The sequence below is a fragment of the Topomyia yanbarensis genome, chromosome 1 (assembly GCF_030247195.1).
Source record: "Topomyia yanbarensis strain Yona2022 chromosome 1, ASM3024719v1, whole genome shotgun sequence".
Lineage (NCBI taxonomy): Eukaryota > Metazoa > Arthropoda > Insecta > Diptera > Culicidae > Topomyia > Topomyia yanbarensis.
The window spans coordinates 38,230,497-38,252,459 of NC_080670.1; the positions used below are offsets into that span (position 1 = coordinate 38,230,497).

Consider the following 21,963-nt stretch of genomic DNA (forward strand, 5'->3'; position numbering starts at 1 on the left):
GAAAACGAGCGAGAGAGCGATAGTAGTGCTTTCTCGTGTTTTCATATATGAATATTGGTCGGTCGGTTTTTCTCATCATTCGTATTCGTTCAAGCACTAGCAAGCAGCCAGTCCACCGGAGGAAAGCAGTTGGCGATGATGACGGTCCGCAAAAGTGCCCCAGCTACTGGTGGCCCATCGCAATCAACTACCGATCAGGAACTGTCGCCGTGCTAGTATTTCGCCCCAACTAAAGGGCAACGGAGTAGGCTATCGTTCCAGCGTCTGGGTCGTGAGATTGTGCAGGACTGCAAAGTCGAGCTACGCTTACAAAGCTCAGTCGTAATGATGCCCCGAGAAGCCAGTGATGCCTACTTGGTCGGTTTGTGGGAGTGGGCGTAAATTACAATAAAAGCAACCGTTACGGTTCTTTTCAGGACCAATCAATTGTGTTCTAGTGAGAGTTAAACTGAAACTTTCATTTTAAGGTGTGTAGCAAATTTCCAACAAGCAACGTTGTGTGGAAAGAAGTAGCTTGCACACGGAACAAAAATTTAAATTATCCTCTCGCTCGTTTCGTGCACTGCTTTTCCATTCCTTTCTACTGTTATTATCAGTATTACCAAAACGAATGTGTCGTTGCATGTGTTTAAGAGAAACGTTGAAGTCGCATGCTTCTATTCAAGCTTTTTGGCAGCCCCCGTTAAATAATATCCAACGATCCAGCGCATCACCATCAACACCAACGCCGATACCAAAGGTTCTTTTCAGAACCACCATTATTACCATAGAGAATTATTTGAAAATTTCCCATTCAAACGTGATTCTGTTGAATATTATTAGTTTTAAATTAACGTCTCGAATTGAAATCACGACGCTCCGGTTATGTGACAGACATTACCCACCCATCTTTTTTTATTGTGACCACGACACCCCATTTCAATATTTCTGAATGAACAGAAGGTCGAGTTTGGAAAGTTTGTAACTTTCATTGTACTTAACCAAATTACACAATGTTCGCACTAATGATTCAGAAATATGATCAGGAATCTTCTGTTAGATTTGTAAGTATGTATAATTTACATGAATAAAGAAAAATTGATTTTCAGGAATCAATTATTATCTGTTCTTCCATTGGCCAGTACTACGCGACTTCCTCATGCTAACAATTAATTTCATCGTTAGCCATCTCCCTCACCAAGGCCAACAACGCCAACAAAACCGGTCCTTTTCAGGACCACCATCATTTTTGTAAAGAATAATTTGAAATATTCCTCGCCCAAATCAGCTTTTGTCCGAAAATCCTAATGAGTATCAACATATTTGAAGAACGTGTTCCTTATGTATTCTACATCTCTCCGGTTATGTCGCAGACATTACCCACCCATCTTTTTTTTAGAATAGGATCTCTATCTAGATTCCTATATTTTTATAAGGAGACAATAATGTGAAATGAATGTTATTTTATGTTTGTTTTTATATTCAGAAATAATAATAAGGTTTTTTTTTCATTCTGGCACCATTTTCATGAATGGTATTTTTTACGCATTTGGTTGTAACAGTTCCGCGAAAAATAATGGATAAAACATACCCAGGTTGACGTACAAAGTCTGTACTCATTTATGAGTACAAACTCTTTACCCGTTTAATGGGTTATTCCACTTTTATTGAAAATGAGTAGTTCTCTACGCATTAATGAGTACAGTGTAAGTGATGCAAACACAATTCTAATCGTGATCGAATGACGACGATCTTGTTGGGTTGTGAATTCGTAATATACCTACCTGCGAAAACAACTTGCAGCTTAATCAGCTCTCTCAGGTTTTCATACATTGCCTATTTCAGTGGACACACACATATTACGCTTGATACAAAGAAGCTTTTTAAGCTTTTACACTCACTTAGGCTTTTTCAACTTTTCACATGCAGGATATTTCCTCAACGCAAAATGCAAATGTGTCATTTGACCGCTGACACCAACGATCGTGAACAATATTGATAGATCGATTAATTTTCTTCTGCGTTATTCCAAACGCTACTTACTACAATGGAACACATCGTCGGTGAGCGTACTGAACTATAAATGAACCCACCGAGCACTTTTTTCCCCTTTTTGCACGACTACTTCTTTAGCGGGGCACTGCAGCAGTAAAAAGCACACATATGAACACAGTGAACACGCTCCAACACGTCAGGCGTGTTAAATAACTGTCAATATATCGGTGCATTTTTTGCAGCCTTAACTCAAACACAACCTTTTCCTTTTACACACAAATTTAATTTTCTCATAAAACTTTTCATAAACCGAAAACTTGATTTTCTTAAACCGCACAAATATTCGTCCTCTACGTGGAGAACACACTTCACTGCGGTAACATACAACCACGAAACATATTCGACACTGTTTTCTGACTGTTGCAAACAACAGTGTTGTAACTTTTTTTCGATAGCTGAAACCGTCCGAAATGTGATAAAATATTACGGAATCTTTCGTAAATCCGTGCGAATGCCTACACAATCCATTACGCCGTATATCGTCAATAAAATCGAACCGAACCGTGCCGCGATAACCGATGAACTGAACAAAGAACGTTGCGTTGCGGGCCCAGGGGAGCACACCGCATATATGTGAGTGCCTTTTACCCATGCACTGATGATGAAGCGAAGTATACATATATGAGTGCGAAACCACAACGTGGCAAGCACAGGGTGGCCAGATTTTTCGTTTGCAGTAATTTTCAGCTGAAATGAAATGAGTGCGGGTGATGTTAATTGGTTGTTTTCTTTTTTTTATAGGGCCCCTTACATGATGCGCTAGTAATGTCATTACTGAGTAGTAATGTCACTTTTAATGCTCGTGTAAGGCGAGTAATGACGGAATTTTCTTACAATTTCAGTAATGACACGTTTATTGTGCGTGTAAGGGCCCCTTATCAGACATCGTTTAGAGCGCGAGTGTGACGTACACATCTCGCGATTTCTCTGCGTTTTTATTACCTACGCGCTGTTCGAGCGGTTCCAGTGGTGGTGGTTTTCCTGGGTTTTCGTGTGGTGTCGGTGGTGATTCGATTGGCGCGCAGCTCAGGCGAGTGTGCGGAAGGTGGTAACAAGGGCTCGCGTCTAGCAGTGTTAGTGGTTGTGGCGGTCTTCGAACGTCGAGCGCGATTTGGTCGGCGAGGTGGTGTAGTGGTGGTGTTTTTCCCGCGCTTTCGGAGCTGATTTGTGCTAGACGCGGACTGTTTGTCGCATACAACTCAACAAGTGTGCGGAGGTTGGTGACGGGCGTGCACGCCCAGCAGTGGTGGTGTTTTCGGCGGTAATCAGTCGACGCAGTAAGCAAGTTTTCGATGGCGAAGCAGTGGAACAGTGGTGGTAGTGTTGGCGGTCAGCGGTAGCCGCTGCGCGGTATCGACATCGGAGTTGAGCGCGACGCAGATAGGGTGCTTTTTGTGGTAGTTTCCCGCTCCATTCAGCCGGCGTTCCAATAAGCAGCAGAGCAGTTAAGTTTTCCTTTTGTTATTATATCTTATTTTTTCTCCATCTAGATTTTTATTTTTCGTTAAAAAAAATTCTTGGCGGCGGTGATTCTTGCCGCCTCAGTGTATGACGAGGACGATATAAATAACTATGCCACCCCATTGAATAATCCAACCGGTGAAATACTTAACTCTAACCAGAAAGAAAATTCTTAACTCTAACCAGAAATAAAATAAAAATATGATGAAATAACAAAAGGAAAACTTAGCTGCTCTGCTGCTTACAGGAACGCCAGCTGAATAGGGCGAAAAATCACCGCCACCAACACCAACTCGATCCAATCAGCGTCGCTCAACGCCGAGGAAAATGCCGCACTACGGCGACCGATGAACAGCAAAATCTGCTTCTCCGTCGAAAATTTGCTCGTTGCGTCGACTGATTACCGCCAAAACAACAATCACTGCTGGGCATGAACGCCCGTCACCACCTACCGCACACTTGCCAAGTTGTATGCGATAAACGATCCGCGTTCAGCACAAATCAGCTCCGAAAGAGCAGGAAAAATACCACCACTTCATCGTGTTGCCGTTCACATCCAGCTCGACGTTCGATGACCGCCGCAAACACTAAGGCCGATGACATGCTTACGCGATATGCGCTGCGATAGCGGTAAGCGAAGCGAATGCGTTTGAACCAGGAGGGTTTTTTTTACAATGGAGAAGACCTTTACGTCCTAGCCCAGTACACGTGCTATTGGTAGGGTCCAATCTACCACACGGGGTGCACTGGGGGCGTGTCGGGCTCGAATGGTAACCAGCCAATAATACCGACTAAACTCCATTGGGCTCCGCCATCATTCCTCCCAGGAACTACCTCTCGGTATTACTTCTGGGGGGATGGCTGTACTAAGTGTACTCATTCACTCTCACTCACGCGTTCATACATCCTGTATGAGGCTTACTTGGGTGCTCTCTCAATCGCACTTTGATTCACTCTCAAACACTCCCACATGAGGCTGACTTTTGTGCTCACCTTTTACGTTCCATGCGAGGCTGACTTGTGTGCTCACCTTACTCATTCCTTGCTAGGCTTACTTTTGTGCTCGCCCCACTCATACCATGTGAGGCTGACTTGGGTGCTCACCCTATCACCTGATTCACTCTCAATCGTGCCACTCTATTGTACCTTTGTCACTCCCCCTGGCATCCCATGTGGGACATTTTTCTTAGGCCCCACTTCTGACATACCATGCGAGGCTGACTTGTGTGCTCACCTTTTTCATTCCTTGCTAGGCTCACTTTTGTGCTAGACTCTACCATACCATGTGAGGCTGACTTTTGTGCTCACCCTTAACATGCCGTGTGAGACTGACTTGGATGCTCACCCTTTCACTCCTCTGCCACGCCATGAGGTATCGATAGCTAAGTCCCAACATACTACGCTACGACCCTCCCGTCTTGGCATGAGGCAGTCCACTTATACGCCTATACACTCACTCTTCTGTCTTGCTTCGGGGTGGCTGGGTTTACCCCTTACGCGGTTGCCATTCGCTGCGCCAAACCTGCCTCGGCATGAACAGACCATTCACTCCCTTTTTTGCGCTTGGCCTTTTTCACTCCAGCTAACCACCCTAGTAACAATTCTGTTTTTATGATAGTTTTATAGCCACTGACAAAACTTAGATTGCACTTGTAGCGTGCTATAAAACTTCAATTGTTACTTGGGCAATCACTAGTTAGCCGTGCCCGTCGTCTGTTGCTCGGTTCGCCAGATTACCTGTAGCCTACTGGCAATGAACCAGGAGGGTGTCACTCCTGTCATCTGCTATGGAGATATACAGACTTTGACAGTAGTCAACATATGATGGGTCTAGTTGCTTCTAGGCCCACGTCGCCCGTGCAATAGCATTGGGTTGTTATGATTTTAACAAAGGCAGATGTTGGTTAGTATAAAATGGCTGCCTAGCAGGGGGCTGGTTTGAACTATCTCTATGGAGTGTACAGTACATGTAGAACGCGCAATACTGTCATAGAAAAAGCGGAGCGAAGCGTCGGCGAACGCGGCAAAACACCATGTAAAGTGCTCAGATGCGTTCGCAGACGCTTTGCTATCCCCCTGTCAAAAAAAATGCTGACGAACATGGTCAGGCGATTTAATAAGTTTGACGTTTGACTCAACTCGCCTGTGCTCGGAACAAATGCAATTTGCGAATGCGATTTAAAGGCAATTTCAATACTTAGACAAATTTTCTGGCGGCTGAAATGGACTTGGTTGTTTTTCGCGTTTTTCAAACATGGCGGTTCATGTTTGGTTTAAGCTTAAAATTGTTTTTTGAACAATTGGTGTGTTTTCACTTGTACTTTGTTTGTCTAGTGCACTTAGCCAACGAATGTGGGAAATTGTGGAATCGTGTGTATGTATAGTAGAACAAGATCTCTGACCTAAAGTTTTAAGCGCGATCCAGACGATACATCAGCTTCCGTCAACGTCAACGGAACGTCACCGTTCCGTCAACATAAGTTAAATACGTTTCTCTTGCGCCCGTTCACACGTGCCGTACGTCAAAACGTTCCGTGCCGTTGATGTTGTGTGTGAATGCCTGCAATTAACTGCATGTAACTTATCCTGACGGAACGGTGACGTTCCGCTGACGTTGACGGACGCTGATGTATTGTCTGAGTCGTCCTTTAATGAACGTCAGATTGTGATAAGTTTTGAAATGCAATACCTATTTCACCATTGATTCTTCCTATAATTTGGTGGTGATTACCTAGTATACTGGTAAGTATATGTGAGTAGATAATGAATCCGAAAATAAGCATTATTTTTAATTTTCATATTAGGCAATTAAGGGCGATTAAATGGCGTGTTCCGGGGCCGTTTTGGGGGCGATTTAAGGGCGGGTTGGGCGGCATAAAAATGACGGCGGCAAATCGCCCAAATGTTGCATTTGAAATAACCCCCTAATTGCCAGCAATTTGTTAGCAAATTTAAGGGCAATTAGCGCATTCGATTTGGCAAATATCCCCCCCCCCCCGTTAGCCAGCAACTTGCCTTTTTAGACTGGGCCGCTTCAGCTTGTCATTGGCCTAGCACTGCTGTGCGCGAGCCCTCGTTACCGCCTTCCGCACACTCGCCTGAGCTGCGCGCCAAACGAATCACCACACCAGGGGCGGACCCAGATAAAAAAAATCGGGAGGGGTCCGAATTTTCGATTTTAAAATGAAAATTGTACAATTCGTAATACGTATCTCATTTAATGAATACCAGTTTCGCTGGTCAATTTTTCTTTGGAATGATTTTGAGTTTGTAACAAATATAACTAACTCCTCCTGGATCCGCCACTGCACCACACGAAAGCACGGAAAAAACCACCACCACTGGAACCGTTCCAACACCGCAGAGAAAGCGCGAGATGCGTACGTTTGATTTTATTGATGCTATATTTTTTCTGCTTTCGCACGGGCCTTCAGAAAAATTTCGTAGTAGTTTATCACAGTTCGGATTCTTTAGATTTCTACAATCGAAAAAAACAGGTTCGAACGTGGTTTTTGCGATGGCGTCGGCGTAATGCAGTGAACAAAATACGTTTCCCACATAGAGTGAAAATATATAAATGCAGTTGTAGTAGTGTTGCTAATAAAAAGTGCTATAAGAAGAATAAATAAGTGTGTGAAATATAAGGGTTGTGTTTGAGCTCAGGTAGAAGTTGTAGAAAAATCTCCACCGATATCTCGATAGTCATTTTGCACACTTGATGTGTTCGACTGTTCGAGCGTTATCATATCGTCGCTGTTGTGCTATCTTATGACAAACGCCATTTTGGGGTAAACTGAGTTAGATATGCCACATTACTTGTCTGAAAAATCTCTACAAAGTGGCGTTTTCAGAATTTTGAAATTCTATTTGGTTGCTTAGATATAGCAAGAAACATGATGATAAATTGTAAGTTTTTTGCTTCAAATCACTGTATCTAGGGATTTGCTCAAGTTATATTGAAGTTTTAAAATCTTTTTATGTGTAAAAATGTCTGAGGAACACAATGGCATAAAAATTTTCAATAGAAAAATACAAGAGTTGTGAGAAAAATACAGTTTATGATTTAAACTGAAAATATAGCATATTTGGCAACACTGTAACCAAAAATAATTATTTTTTCTAGATTCCCTGACTCATTTCCTTTAAAATGCATCTCACCGATTGTTTATAGACCAAATGAACCCAAAGATACGAATAAAAGTAAAAAATTGATGATTTTTTCCTATGGAAAAATTTCCATGCACGATTATGACACGTCATACAAATTTTGTCATTAATACACGCCTATGACATGTATGAGTGCGACTTTTGTTTACATTCATAGTAAAAACTCGCAACATAGTCAACCGATCTTTGAAATATTTGAGAGATTAGTACAGAATAGATAGAAGCATCAATTGTCTTTTTTGGATTGTTTATACCATTTATAAGTTTCAAGATATTCAATGTCAAACTTTAAAAATCGTTTTTCTCGAAATGTGCTAAATGGCGCTTGTCATAAGATAGCATAACAGCGACGATATGTGTGATTTTTTTTTTTTTCAATTTGTTTATTTGATAAGGCACGTATGCGTTAGCTTAAAGGTGCCATTTTTTCATTGTTTTACATTTTGAATTTCTTAAAACTAGGGGGTTACACATTTCAATATTATTTTGTTTTATATAATGAAACTAAAAAAAAAAACTTTACAGCTAACTTATACATATAAAAGAGGGTATAATATAATATTCGTAAGATTTGGGGGACGGGTCATTTTGTGTGTTCTTTGTATAGTAATTCACTTTATGATTTTTAGAAGGGAGATTGTAGGAGAAATTAATTATTAACTAAGCGGAACATTTTACAAGCTTATTAACTAGAAATAACTAGAAAGAGTGGTTCAAGATTAAGGGGAATTAATTAGGGCTATTTTAAAGTAGTGGTACTGTTGGGCATTTCTTAACGAGATTAAATATTGATCAACTAAAACTAAGCACTTAAGTTTTGGGAATATATTCAAGGGGAGAAGGGGATGAAGTCATACATCTGTGTATCAGAGACATGGGAGGGAGAGCAGACAAGGCTGAAGGGGGGGGGGGGGGGTGAGATATAAACTTTCAGTTTCCGGCATCAGGAATTAACGGCCAGGATTACAGATTCGAACGGATTGATCAACTAACACTAGAAGATAGGGGGGCACATAAGTTTTGGGAAGATATTCAAGGGGAGAAGGGGTGAAGTCATACATCTGTGTATCAGAGACATGGGAAAGAGGGTGGACAAGGCTGAACAGGGGGGGGGGGGATATAAACTTTCAGTTTCCGGCATCAGGAATCAACGACCAGGATTACAGATTCGAACGGATGTATCAAGTATTGGGACGCCGGGCGGTTTTCCTCGAGCCGGCAGGGGTTCCTCCAGACGATTTCGTAGTACGGCTCAGATACGGATCGGGAACACACCGCGCTGCGTGTGTGATGTTGTACTGTAGATCTCGTGTTGTTGGTTCATTCGACAGATGTTTTGTCTCGTCTTGGAGTCGTATCAAACCATCGTTGGGGTACGGTAGGCGGAAGAGGGCACTTCTGGGAATAATAAGAGAAAAGATAGGGGCATTTAAATTTGGATATTGATGGTTTTGAGGAACGTGTATATAAGGGACATGTAGAGAATATCGCGGCTTGCTAGTACATCTCGAACCGGGACATTGGGTGATCTTCCTCGGGCCCGAAGGGAATCGAATAGTTGATATCTGGCAGAACAGTACTCGGCGCATGCCCAGACAACATGTTCGATTTCGTGATAGCCGTTGCCACAAGCGCAGATACCGCTATCCACGAGCCCAATACGCCGGAGATGTGCGTCCAGCGTGTAGTGATTGGACATGAGCCGAGACATCACGCGAATGAAATCCCGACCCACATCCATCCCTCTGAACCAAGGTTTCGTCGATACCTTAGGGATTATCGAATGTAGCCACCTTCCCAGTTCACCATTGCTCCATGAAGTTTGCCAACTTTCGAGGGTTCTCTGATGAGTGATACTGAAAAATTCGCTGAAGCTAATTGGTCTTTCATATATGTCACCTTGTAAAGCGCCCGCCTTAGCTAAAGAGTCCGCTTCTTCATTACCTGGAATGGAGCAATGCGAGGGAACCCAAACTAAGGTAATCTTGTACGATCTTACAGACAATGCACGCAGGCGCTCCCAGATTTTCCCCAGAAAATATGGAATGTGCTTTCTAGGTTTCATTGAACGGAGAGCCTCGATTGAGCTGAGGCTATCCGAGACAATAAAGTAATGATCGGTGGGCAAAGTATCAATGATCCCAAGGGTATACTGAATAGCAGCAAGTTCTGCGACGTAAACTGAAGCAGGATCATTGAGTTTGAATGAGGCGGTGAGGTTTTGATTGAATATACCGAAGCCAGTGGAGCCGTCGAGGCTTGACCCGTCGGTGTAAAACATCTTGTTGCAGTCGACTTCTCGAAATTTACTATGAAAGATGCTTGGGATCACTTGCGGACGTATGTGATCCGGGATTCCACGAATCTCGTCTTTCATGGATGTGTCGAAGAATACAGTTGAATCAGAAGCATGAAAGAGATTGACACGGTTGGGATAGTATGAAGAAGGATTGATATTTTGTGCCATGTAATCGAAGTACAAGGACATAAATCGGGTTTGAGAATTGAGCTCGACAAGCCTTTCGAAATTTGCAATTACTAACGGGTTCAAGATATCGCATCGGATGAGCAATCGATATGAGAGTTCCCAAAATCGATTTTTCAGCGGGAGGACGCCCGCCAGCACTTCGAGACTCATCGTATGGGTCGAGTGCATGCAACCCAAAGCAATACGCAAACAACAATATTGGATTCGCTCTAGTTTGATGAAATGTATGTTCGCAGCGGAGCGGAAACAGAAACTCCCGTACTCCATCACCGACAATATTGTTGTTTGGTACAGCCTGATCAGGTCTCCTGGGTGGGCACCCCACCATGTTCCGGTTATTGTACGGAGAAAGTTGATCCTTTGCTGGCACTTCTGTTTCAGATACCTAATGTGACATCCCCAGGTTCCTTTAGAGTCGAACCAGACCCCGAGATATTTGAAAGTTGAAACCTGAGCAATAGTTTGACCCATTAATTGAAGCTGTAGTTGCGCTGGTTCACGCTTCCTTGAAAATACGACTAGCTCAGTTTTCTCCGTGGAGAACTCGATACCTAGCTGGAGGGCCCAAGCAGACAAATTGTCCAAGGTATCTTGCAATGGTCCTTGCAGATCGACGGCTTTGGGACCTGTAATAGAGACCACACCGTCATCTGCAAGCTGCCTTAGCGTGCAGGAATTGACAAGACATTCGTCAATGTCATTCACGTAAAAGTTATAGAGAAGGGGGCTTAGACATGAGCCCTGGGGAAGACCCATGTAGCTAATTCGTGATGTCGATAAATCACCATGCGAAAAATGCATATGTTTTTCAGACAGCAAGTTTAGCAAAAAGTTGTTTAGAGTCGGTGAAAGACCATGCTGGTGCAGCTTCTCAGAAAGAATTTTGATAGAAACTGAATCAAAAGCCCCCTTTATATCTAGGAAAACTGATGCCATCTGCTCTTTGCTAGCATAAGCCATTTGAATTTCTGTTGAGAGCAACGCAAGACAATCGTTCGTCCCTTTGCCTTTGCGGAAACCAAATTGTGTATCTGACAGTAAGCCATTTGCTTCAACCCAATTATCGAGGCGAAACAAGATCATTTTCTCGAACAACTTTCGGATACAGGACAGCATCGCAATCGGTCGATACGAGTTGTGGTCGGAGGCTGGTTTTCCTGGTTTTTGAATGGCGATGACCTTCACTTGCCTCCAGTCATGAGGGACAATATTACCCTCAAGAAACTTATTAAATAAATTCAACAAGCGTCTCTTGGCAGAGTCTGGCAGATTCTTTAACAAGTTAAATTTGATTCTGTCTGGCCCTGGGGCTTTATTGTTACATGATAAGAGAGCAAGTGAGAACTCCACCATCGAAAACGGTGTTTCGTTCGCGTTATTGTGAGGGGACGCGGCGCGGTAGATCTTCTGTGCCGGGGCGGAATCCGGACAAACCTTCTTGGCAAAATCGAATATCCAACGGTTTGAATATTCCACGCTCTCATTGGTACTGTTTCGGTTTCGTAAGCGTCGGGCCGTACTCCAAAGAGTGCTCATCGATGTTTCTCTCGTTAGTCCGTCGACGAACCGGCGCCAGTAGCTACGTTTTTTGGCTTTTATCAAACTCTTCATGCGCGTTTCCGCCATCGCGTACTGTCGGTAGCTAGCTGGCAGCCCGTCGTCTCGGAAGGTCTTATACGCAGCGGCCTTCTCCGCGTACACGTCTGAGCACTCTTTGTCCCACCATGGATTGGGAGGACGCCCGCGTGAATTCGCGTCTGGTACGCGTTTAGTCTGAGCTTGAATCGCGGTATCGAGAATCAAGCCAGCCAGGAACCCGTACTCTTCCTCCGGAGGAAGCTCTTGTGTCGATTCTACTTTTTCGGATATCGCGGACGCGTAGCTCTTCCAATCAATATTTCGTGTGAGGTCATACGAAACATTGATTGTATTCGGTGGCCCTGAACCGTTAGCAATATTAATTACGATTGGCAGATGGTCGCTGCCGTGGGGATCAGAGACTACCTTCCACATGCAATCTAACCGCAGCGATGTCGAGCAGAGGGACAGGTCTAAGGCGCTCGGACGCGCTGGAGGGGCAGGAATCCGTGTCATTTCACCCGTATTCAAAATAGTCATATTGAAGTTGTCGCAAAGCTCATGGAGTAGGGTAGATCGATTATCGTCATGAAGGCAACCCCATGCCGTGCCGTGGGAGTTGAAGTCACCTAAAACTAGCCTCGGTGCGGGGAGGAGTTCCGCAATATCGCAAAGCCGTCGGTGGCTAACTGAGGCTCTAGGGGGGATGTAGGTGGAAGCAATGCAAAGGTCTTTGCCTTTAATTCTGGTTTGGCAAGCGACAACTTCAATGCCTGGTGTCGAGGGGAGGTCGATCCGATTGAAAGAATAGCACTTTTTGATCCCCAAAAGTACTCCTCCGTAAGAGTCTTCTCGATCCAAGCGAATAATATTAAAATCGTGGAAGTGTAGGGTTATTTCTGAAGTGAGCCATGTCTCGCATAGGGCAAATGCATCGCATTTCAAATTATTTAGTAAGATTTTAAACGAATCGATTTTCGGGATAATGCTTCTGCAATTCCACTGTAGAACAGTGATTAAATCCTTGACCTCGTTCGATGAATTAGCCATCGAAGGATACAATCGCTGAAAGAAGGGGTATTTCGCAGTGAACTGCATCAAAAATGATTTTACTGCGGGGAGAAAGCTTATCAAGATACTTTTAAGGGGGTCAGAAATGTTTAACGCTGTAAGAATACGGTCCACAATGTCAGAGAAATTTATTAAGCCAGCACTGTTTTCTTTCTCTGGCTGAGATATGGGAACACTTGGGGTTTTTGATGTTCCTGGAAGTGCTGGGAACTCCTTTTCTGAGCTCAGGTTACTGAGACCGGGAGCGACTTGCTTCGGTTTTGCACCAGTACTTCCTTGAGTAGTTATTTTAGGGGGACCATGAAGAGACACCTTCTGGCCTTTACGACGAAGCTTGGAAGAAGAAATGTTCTTCCTTTTTCTACTACTTCTAGGCACAGCAGAAGATGTTCCCTCCTGGGGTTCATCACAGTCGCCTTCGTCAGTAGACAAGTTGGTAAAGATGTTCGTAGAGACAGGTGGCGTAGATATCTTAAGCATTTCTGCAAAAGATCGCTTAGAGCGTCCCTGAAGGGAACGCTTAAGATTTTCCTCGCGCTGTTTGTACGCGGGACATGAAGGGAGATCATGTGGGTTTCCCCCACAGTAGAGACACTTTTCGACATCTCTACCACAGGAATCATCCGCATGATTCCCACCGCATTTCCCACAGCGGGCTTTATTGCTACAATGGGAGGCTGTGTGTCCCAATTGTTTGCAATTAGTACAGTTCATGACCCGCGGCACAAAGAGGCGAACAGGTAGACGAACCTTGTCAAAGAGGAGGTAATTGGGCAGGGCAGAGCCGGCGAAGGTCACCCGATAAGAGTCTGAGTTGACGTATATTTTCTTGCCGTCAGCTGCGACTGATGCTGAATGCAAACGTTTGCATTCCAGTATCTTCACTGGCTTAAGCATGGGGTCTTTGAAACAGCCAGTCCCATATTTTAGCAGGTCCTCGCAATTCAGACTCGAATCGGAAACGACCCCACTGACTTCAACCCTGCTAGCTGGAATATAAACCCGGTACTCCTTCGTAAAGGGCTCGTAGCCAGCAATATCGTTTGCCTGAGTAGAACTGTTAACCACCACCCGAAGCTTATCAGGGCGAATTTTCGATATTTCTGTCACGGCCGAATACCGATCCGTCAGAACTCGAGAAATCTGCAACAGATTCAAACACTTTTTTTCTTTGGTCCGGAAGAAGATCACAAATGGCCCGGTGGCCGAGCTCGGATATACCTTGAGCCGGGGAGCCGATTTTATTTCGACGTCCATCTCACCTTGAGATGAACCGCCGTCAGGGGAAGTCATTTTTGCACGGGCCTATTGCCCAGTGCACGTTATTAAGACAACCAAGAAGGGGAAACGAAAACTAATACTTAGCTTGTGTATGTAACGGTATCCAGACGGCTTACTAAAAGAACACTGCTTCACTTCACTGACCGGCTAACGGTACTCAGAAACAGAAACACAAAAGAAGGGAAAAATAATGAAACCTCAACTAGGCGTAGAGTGTGCCAATAACCTTGAACGCGGATTAACACTATTTGTCGCTATAGAGTGTACGGACCGATGACAAAAGACTTCTATCTCGACTGAGTGCTCGATAACGAATGATATGTGTGATTTTTGTTGCTGCAGTTGTTGGCTCACTGAGTGGAAGAGCAAAAACGAAGAAAAAAGAGCACAGCAGGTTCGTTTGTTTTTTCGGTGATGTGTTCCATCGTAGTAGTGAATGATTGGGAGTGTGCAAAGAAAATAAGTCTGCACATAAAGGGCGAACACGAAATTATTGCGACACATTCAACAGGGCATAACTTTTTTACCATTGGGTCAACCAAATTTTGCACACTTTCTCATTGATATGTATTGTTTACATGCTGTCAAACTCGAAGTCATGTTTTTCGATTCAACGAAAATGGAGGTGAACCAACGCGAGTCGAGAGCAAATTCTTTCCAAACACCTGGAATTTCCTGACCTGTCGCACCGGCAGTTGGGAAAAATGTAGAACATTCACCATTCAACCGTCTCCAGAGTGTTGAAGCGATTCCAGGAGCGGTTGACGTTGGACCACGGCAAAGGAGCTGGAAGAAAACCGGGACCGGAGAACAAAAAGACGGAGGGAAAGGTGAAGCGGATGATTAAAGCAAATCCCAACGTCTCAAGCCGTGATTTGGCTAAAAAGATCGGTATGTCGCAGAGCTACGTCCAGAATGCAAAGAAGAGAGTTGGACTACATACATACAAGGTACAGAACTTCCCAAACCGCGATGAGCGGCAACAATCAACGGCTAAAACTTGGGCACGGAAGCTCTACGAGAAGATGGTGACAAAATATGGCTGCTATGTGATGGACGACGAAACGTATATAAAAGCCGATTTTAAGCAAATTCCGGGGTTGGAGTTTTTCACCGGCAAGAGCAAGTTCTATGTGGACGATAAATTTAAGAAGAAGAAAATGTCGAAGTTCGCCTCCAAATATCTCATCTGGCAGGCCATCTGCTCTTGCGGACTGAGGAGTGAGCCTTTCGTGACAAAGGGCAAAGTAAGTGGCGAGATCCACAAATCTGAGTGCCTCGAGAAGCGCCTTTTGCCGTTTTTGGAGCAGCACGACGAAGCTTCGCTATTTTGGCCAGATTTGGCATCATGCCACTATTTTAAAAGTGTCCTGGATTGGTATGAGGCCAATTCTGTCCATTTTGTTCCAAAGGACGTGAATCCGCCAAACTGTCCGGAGCTGCGCCCGGTGGAGCAGTACTGGGCAATGATGAAGCGGGAACTTCGGAAGAGCAAGAAGACAGTCAAAGACGAGAAGGACATGTTAAGAAAATGGAAAAAAACTGAGAAACTTGTACCGGATGACACTGTAAAGACTTTGATGGAGGGCATCAAGCGAAAATGCGTTCAATTTTACACTCAAGGCTCCATCGATTAACTTTTCTTTTGATTTTTGAAGTAAATATATGTATAAAACTACCCTAAAATTTTGGTTTGATTTTAAAAATTATAAGAAAATTGGCATGACATTTTCGCAATAATTTCGTGTTCGCCTTTTAGTTTGTAGATGCTGGAAAAGTGTGGGTACATAATTTTGAAAAGTTTGTTTTTTCCAAAATGAGCAAGCGTGTGCTCATTTAAATAGGAACTATATGAGATATCGTTGAGAGAGCTGATTGGGTTGCCAGCTGTTATCTCAGGTAGGTGCGAATTCGTATTCGTGAATTCAAAGTCCAGTGTAGTAACTCTGTTTTCATATCGCTAATAATACTAAAACTAAAAACATTTAATCCACCTAGTAGTGTTATAAGAACTTTCTTTTAACACAAATTGTATTATTTATTTGTGTTTGCACCATTAAATATTAATTTACTGCAAATTATTCATCATTTTGCCAAATCCAGTTTAAAACTAGATTTAATGATAAAATGATTAATCGAATAATTCATTATAAATCTATCAGATTTATTGAATTATGACTTAACCGATCAATTTATTAATCAACTAGTCAATTCATTGACTAATCAAACAATCGATTTTCGACTAATTGAATGATCGATTTATCGTTTAGTCGATTATTTCTCGACAAACATATGATTAGGGTTCAAAAGCCAACCGTCAAAATTCACTTTGGGGGGAAATTCTCAGCACAGCACAGCACAGCCGTTGATAGCAAACAAAAGAGAAAAAATTTCTCTTTCTCATTGACTGCCATGCACCGTGCTTAGGTACACCCAAAACGAATCTTTGAGAGCGGAATTGATTCTGTTTTTTCGCTCTTGAACTGTGAGCGAAAAGCTCCCAAACGATGCATTAGTGTTCAACCAACCTCATACTTGTGCAATACAATATCGTACCCCATAGCTACACGCTGTTGGCTCATGCATCGTCTCCATACTGTCCCATTTGTGATCGCTGCTGCAATGATGCGAAGTTTCTATAGCTCATTCGAACGACTACTCATGTGTCGTTATGGCCCAAGGTGTAAAGTAGGCGTTTTAGCGAGTAGATGTTTGTCGGTTCCAGTCCTGATGCTACTCATTAATCTTCTTTTTTCTAGTAAGGCTTAGTTCCTAACACATACATACAAACGAATAGGGCTCTTGCTACACACAGTCAAAGCATCTGTTGGGCACACATTGCATGTTTACATTCGATGGACTAAAATACGAATTGTAGTAAAATATATTCTTTGCAATAATAAATCCACCCAGTTTCAGGATAATAATCTGTGATTATATTTATTTGATATATTTGAGTATATTTGATAACATTTTAGCATATTAGCCCCTGCTTAGAACGTGTTTAGTAAACGGTTGCAGCAAGGACGACCGTGGTGGTGAGGAATGGTTTCGCTTTCCGGAGGGGGAAAATTGTCCAGAATTTTAAAGTCACATAAATAAAAAATAATTGTCCAGAACGAGTGGAGAGTAGCAACTCTGATCAATTATACGGCAATGCACAATACTGAATGAGCTGAGCATACTTCACCAATATCAACCATGTTAGATTATCGCTGTGGAATCTACCGACATCCAGGCCTCAAATATAATATATTATCATGCGCAAAAATAAAACTAAGTTTTTACAAATTACGTTTTACAAATATTGAAATGAAGCATTATTTTACATTTTACCCCACTAAGTATGATAAGAAATCCAAATTCAAAACATCCAAAATCTAAGATTAGGTTGTATAGTGATAAAAACCATTCTGGCAGCTTTCTGCTATGCACAATCTTTCTCGATGTACAATATGTTTCACAACTTTAAAATAAGATGCATTTTTGGCAAGAATCCTTTGGAATATTTGTTGTTTCCATGGGTATGAAGTATAACTTTGGCAATATTTTATTTATTTAATCCGCGTATCTGGTTCAAACGCTAGAAAATATTGTGTTATGCTATGAATGTATATTGCTGATTCATATAAAGCATAACTTATTTACTTATTCGCTTGAAATACTATGAATTTATTATTTAAAACAATATAATTTCGCCGACCCGTGTACATTATACGCAGCTGTCATTTTTGCCTGCCCAACGGCTCACCAATACATATGCGCTCTGCAAGCGCCCTATAGCGGGGAAATGGTACAAAGCAAAATGCGTCAATGACGATGCTGAAATATCGACGCGGCGGCGGGGAGGCAAACGATATTATCTCACTCATCATTAGTGTGCAGCTTATATATGCCATTTTACTACTCCACTAGTATGTTGTCATGGTACGGGTGGTAAAGAGGTGTTTTTACCGAATAGAAGTTTGTCGGTTCTAATCTAGAATCTGATATTAGAATTTTTTTACTAGAAGTTTCAGGTCAAGAGCTATTTATAGCAGCGGAGAAAAGAATAAAACAAAACAAAATGCAATGCAGCAGCAATGGTGGTGAGAGATTGCTTGTGGTGGTTGGGTGGGGAATATGTAAGGTGTAGAAGAAAGACACGAAACTAAATACTAACAAAGTTTCCTTGTGTGTGAGTGTGTGTCATCGTTTTTTTTTCGTGAGCGTTGCGCTCATCTCGAATTGTGCGCGAACAGCTCAATGTTCAAAAATGATTGCTTTTGGGAATTAGATTATGAGCCCAAAAACAGAAAATCCGAGCGCGCCGTTTTGGGTGTACTAACTGTTTATCTAGAATTTCTCCTTAAAGTGAGTTTTGACAGTTGGCTTTTGAGCCCTAACCTTAAGGTCATTCGCCTCTTCGGGTTAGAAAAATCTCTTAGGAAAAATGTCCCTACGTGTGGGGTCGGGACTCGAACCATGGTGCGCTGCATACAAGGCAATCGATTTACCAACTACGCAACACCCACCCCCATTGAGCCCTAATTACATGTTTATCGAAATTTGATTAATCAAATAATGAATGAAGAGTTTACTCGATTAGGCAAAAATGGTTTAATTTTTGACTAATCGAATAATCTACTAGTAGATTAATGAATTAGTCGATTAATTTATTTATAGATTAATCGATTTATGGAATAATCGATCATGCGATAATCGCACAATTAGTTCTTCGTTAATCGATCAAGGCAGCCTCTTCGAATGACTTGTCCGGTCATGAGATATTGCCGCAGACTGTGTTCGCAAAGCCGTTCATAATCTTACGTACGCTTACGATGTGTCGTTTATAGGCAAGCATCATTGCGAACTTGGTCATGCAATCGACTGGAGGTACTGCGCTGCAGGGTTAATGTTATTTGTTATCGGTCATTACTTTGGACTACTGAACGATTTACGCGCGCATAAAAGCTACCAGTGGCGATTTATTTTAGAGTGATGCAACCGATTAGCTTAGTTGGTTTACGCTGTTCTGGCATGGTGAATGAAATGTCATTCTAACAGGTGCCTTCCTGATGGAAAATTTTTAGTTTATGGTTTGACCCCTGTCTTCCAGATCTTGCATGACTGAAATATGTTCAATGCTGCTACCAAGCATAAAAGCCTTGTTGTTGCCTCTGAGTAATGGCGAATATCCCAACAGCAATTTAAACCGAATAAATGAACGCTGAAACTGATTATGTACAGATTGAACACTTCGCGCCATTAGTCGTGGTCTTTGTTGGGACGACTCAAACAGCTGGTAATTGTTAATGCTAAAGCCGATTCAATGGTGCATCCTCGGAAGCGTTTCGTTCCGAGGTCCACTTTATGTTTATTTATTATTGCAAAATTGATGAAAGATATATCGACCATGTTTGATTTGTTTATGAATAATTGTTTACAAACTTTAGAATGTATTAAAACAAAACAACGCCGACGCAATACCATACGGCTGAAGAAAATCTGCGTGCGAACGTGCCAACGCAACCTCGCGCAACGTGTGTTTGCTGGGATTGCGAGAAATCGGAATCTGCCTTCCCTGGTACATATTAAATTGAGGGAACATTGAACCATTGGTAAGTGACTTGTTCCGCGCGCCGTGCCGATCTCTTTCAACGCACCTTCGTTGGGGGAACGATTGTCGGATTGAAGATGCCACGTGCTTTGGAATAATGGGAAGCTCGACAATTTCGCTTAATTGATGGTTCAATGCCCGGGATACAGGAGTAGAGATGCGACTTTTTTTTGTTTCCCTTGTTGCGTATGTTAATTCAAGCGATAAATTTCAAATGAAAATTCTAGTAAATTCTAAACTACTCGTCACTGGATATGTGATGTTATCGAACTAAAACGAAGCGAACGAGTCTTCTGTCCCCTTCTGTGGATGCTATTTTTACTCGCAAGCCTTAAGAGCTCCGCCGGCTATCATTAGCAAACATATGATTGCAACCATTAAGCGCCTATCGGTTGTTTCACTAAGCAGTGCGTTCTCCGAGCCTTCACACAGATGTGGACCACTTCGTCGTGGGCTGCAGTGATTTGCGTGGTCACCACAGGCTCTGGATACCTGTCTGGTTTGGCGATTGCGTTTCCGTTGACAATGCTGTCATCATCGTTGTCTCGTGGTTATAGCGCTGATGGCTACTGGAGTCTCCGCTGAGAGTTTGATGACCAGCACTGATGTGCCGAAGAAAATAGAGAATTTATAATCCATAGTCAGACTAAAAGAAAATTTTGACGTTACACAGTAGCGGAGCAAAAACTATTGATGGCGTTTTTTACTAAGCATTGAAGAAATTTTCCAAACAACCTCTAATAATTGGCTGAGCTTAAGGACATCGTATTCAGTGTCACAAATTGTCAGCTAGGATAGATGTCCTCATTTTTCCTTATTCTTGGTTTATCTTCAAAACTAAAAACATTGCGTGGCAAGATAATATCTTTTCTAATTTTTATGTCCTATATCAGATTTATTTTCGCTGTATTTTGATTAGTTTTGGAAAATTAGTATGTGTACGTGCTATCTATATATTACTCTATATATTACTTTTGTGTCTCACACAGATTCCGTACTAGAGCACAAACATAACGTCAATAGGTTTCATCGGTCTCCGGGATGCACCGCCGCTTGTACTATGGAAGCCCTCGAACACCAGCCTCGCTCCCAGCTCGACAGTCCAGCTACTACAGCTAGCATTGCAGCAAGTATTCATCTATTTCAAAACCTAGCACCGAAATGTTCTTCGATTCCAGCTCACCGTCAATTGTGCAAAGTTCCTATCGGTACCAGACGCCTCCTTTCATACCAGCGACCCGCAACCGTTTACGAGTAGTATCTAGCCCAACTGTATTGAGTACAACCTCCGGTTTCCCATTTTCTCGGTCACCGGGACGCACACTTGTCATCAGTCCTGAGGAAGCTCTTAGTACCACCCCCCATCCCAGTCGAGCCCTTCCAGCCAGCGACCAGCAACCGTCTCGGTCCTGTGGTGGAGTTGGGACGAGGGGTCTTCCGCAAACCTACAGCACGCAAGTATAAAGCATCCGTGAGCTCTTCCTTGCCTCAAAAGCTCTTTGATTTCCAGCCTTGGTCAATGACGGGACAAGCTAATACTATACTACCTAAACGTTGGTGGTATCAATTCAATCGTTGAGGAATATCGCCTTGCAGTCTCCGATAACAGTATTGATCTCATCGTCTTCGTCAAAACGTGCTTAAACGATGACACGCTTTCCAGTCAGGTTTTAAGTTGCGACCGGAACCTTAGAAATAGCCATAAGTCTACTGGATGTGGTGTATTAGTAGCAGTTATTCGTTGCTTGAAGGTACGAGTTGTTGAGAAGACTTGCTGGGATTGCTTCGAACAGGTCTGGATGATGATGATCGAGCTTTGTGACCGTAAGTTGTATTTGTGTGCGTTGTACGTCCAACCCGACCGAATCCGTGACATCGAATATGTTGACGCACACTCCAGCTCAGTTCTTGCCATCCTCGAAGAGGCTAAATCGGTTGATGATATCATCGTACTAGTCGATTTCAATCTTCCCAGCATTTCGTGGAAATCTTCCCGCAATGGATTTATTTACCCGCTACTGCCAACGAGAATAACCGCCACCTTGATCTTTGTTTTGTCAGCGATCAGGTTTTTGCTACATCAGTAGTGATGGTTCTCTCTTCTCTAGTGAAATCAGTAGCTCATCACCCACCATTGATCGCCACGATCGATCGCGCCCTGGTGTACAATTTCAATGTTCCTCCGGTTCTCGTTTCATACAACTTCCACAAAACTGATCATCGCAGCACCGCAGACCTCTTCTCCACTTCCGATTGGCAAAATATTTTGGAACCCGAAGATGTT

The 21,963-nt window shown here is 42.9% G+C and overlaps 1 protein-coding gene across 1 annotated transcript in view; it reads right to left on the minus strand.

The window, feature by feature from the left end:
* LOC131694957 (uncharacterized) overlaps positions 1–20,817 on the minus strand; it is a 108,548-nt gene extending 87,731 nt beyond the window's left edge. The window contains exons 1-2 of the mRNA XM_058983503.1: positions 20,690–20,817; positions 20,172–20,281 (exon numbers count right to left, since the gene is read on the minus strand). Coding sequence (XP_058839486.1) covers positions 20,172–20,281; positions 20,690–20,817 — 238 coding nt within the window. The remainder of the gene's footprint in view (positions 1–20,171; positions 20,282–20,689) is intronic.
* Positions 20,818–21,963: the final 1,146 nt, after the last annotated feature.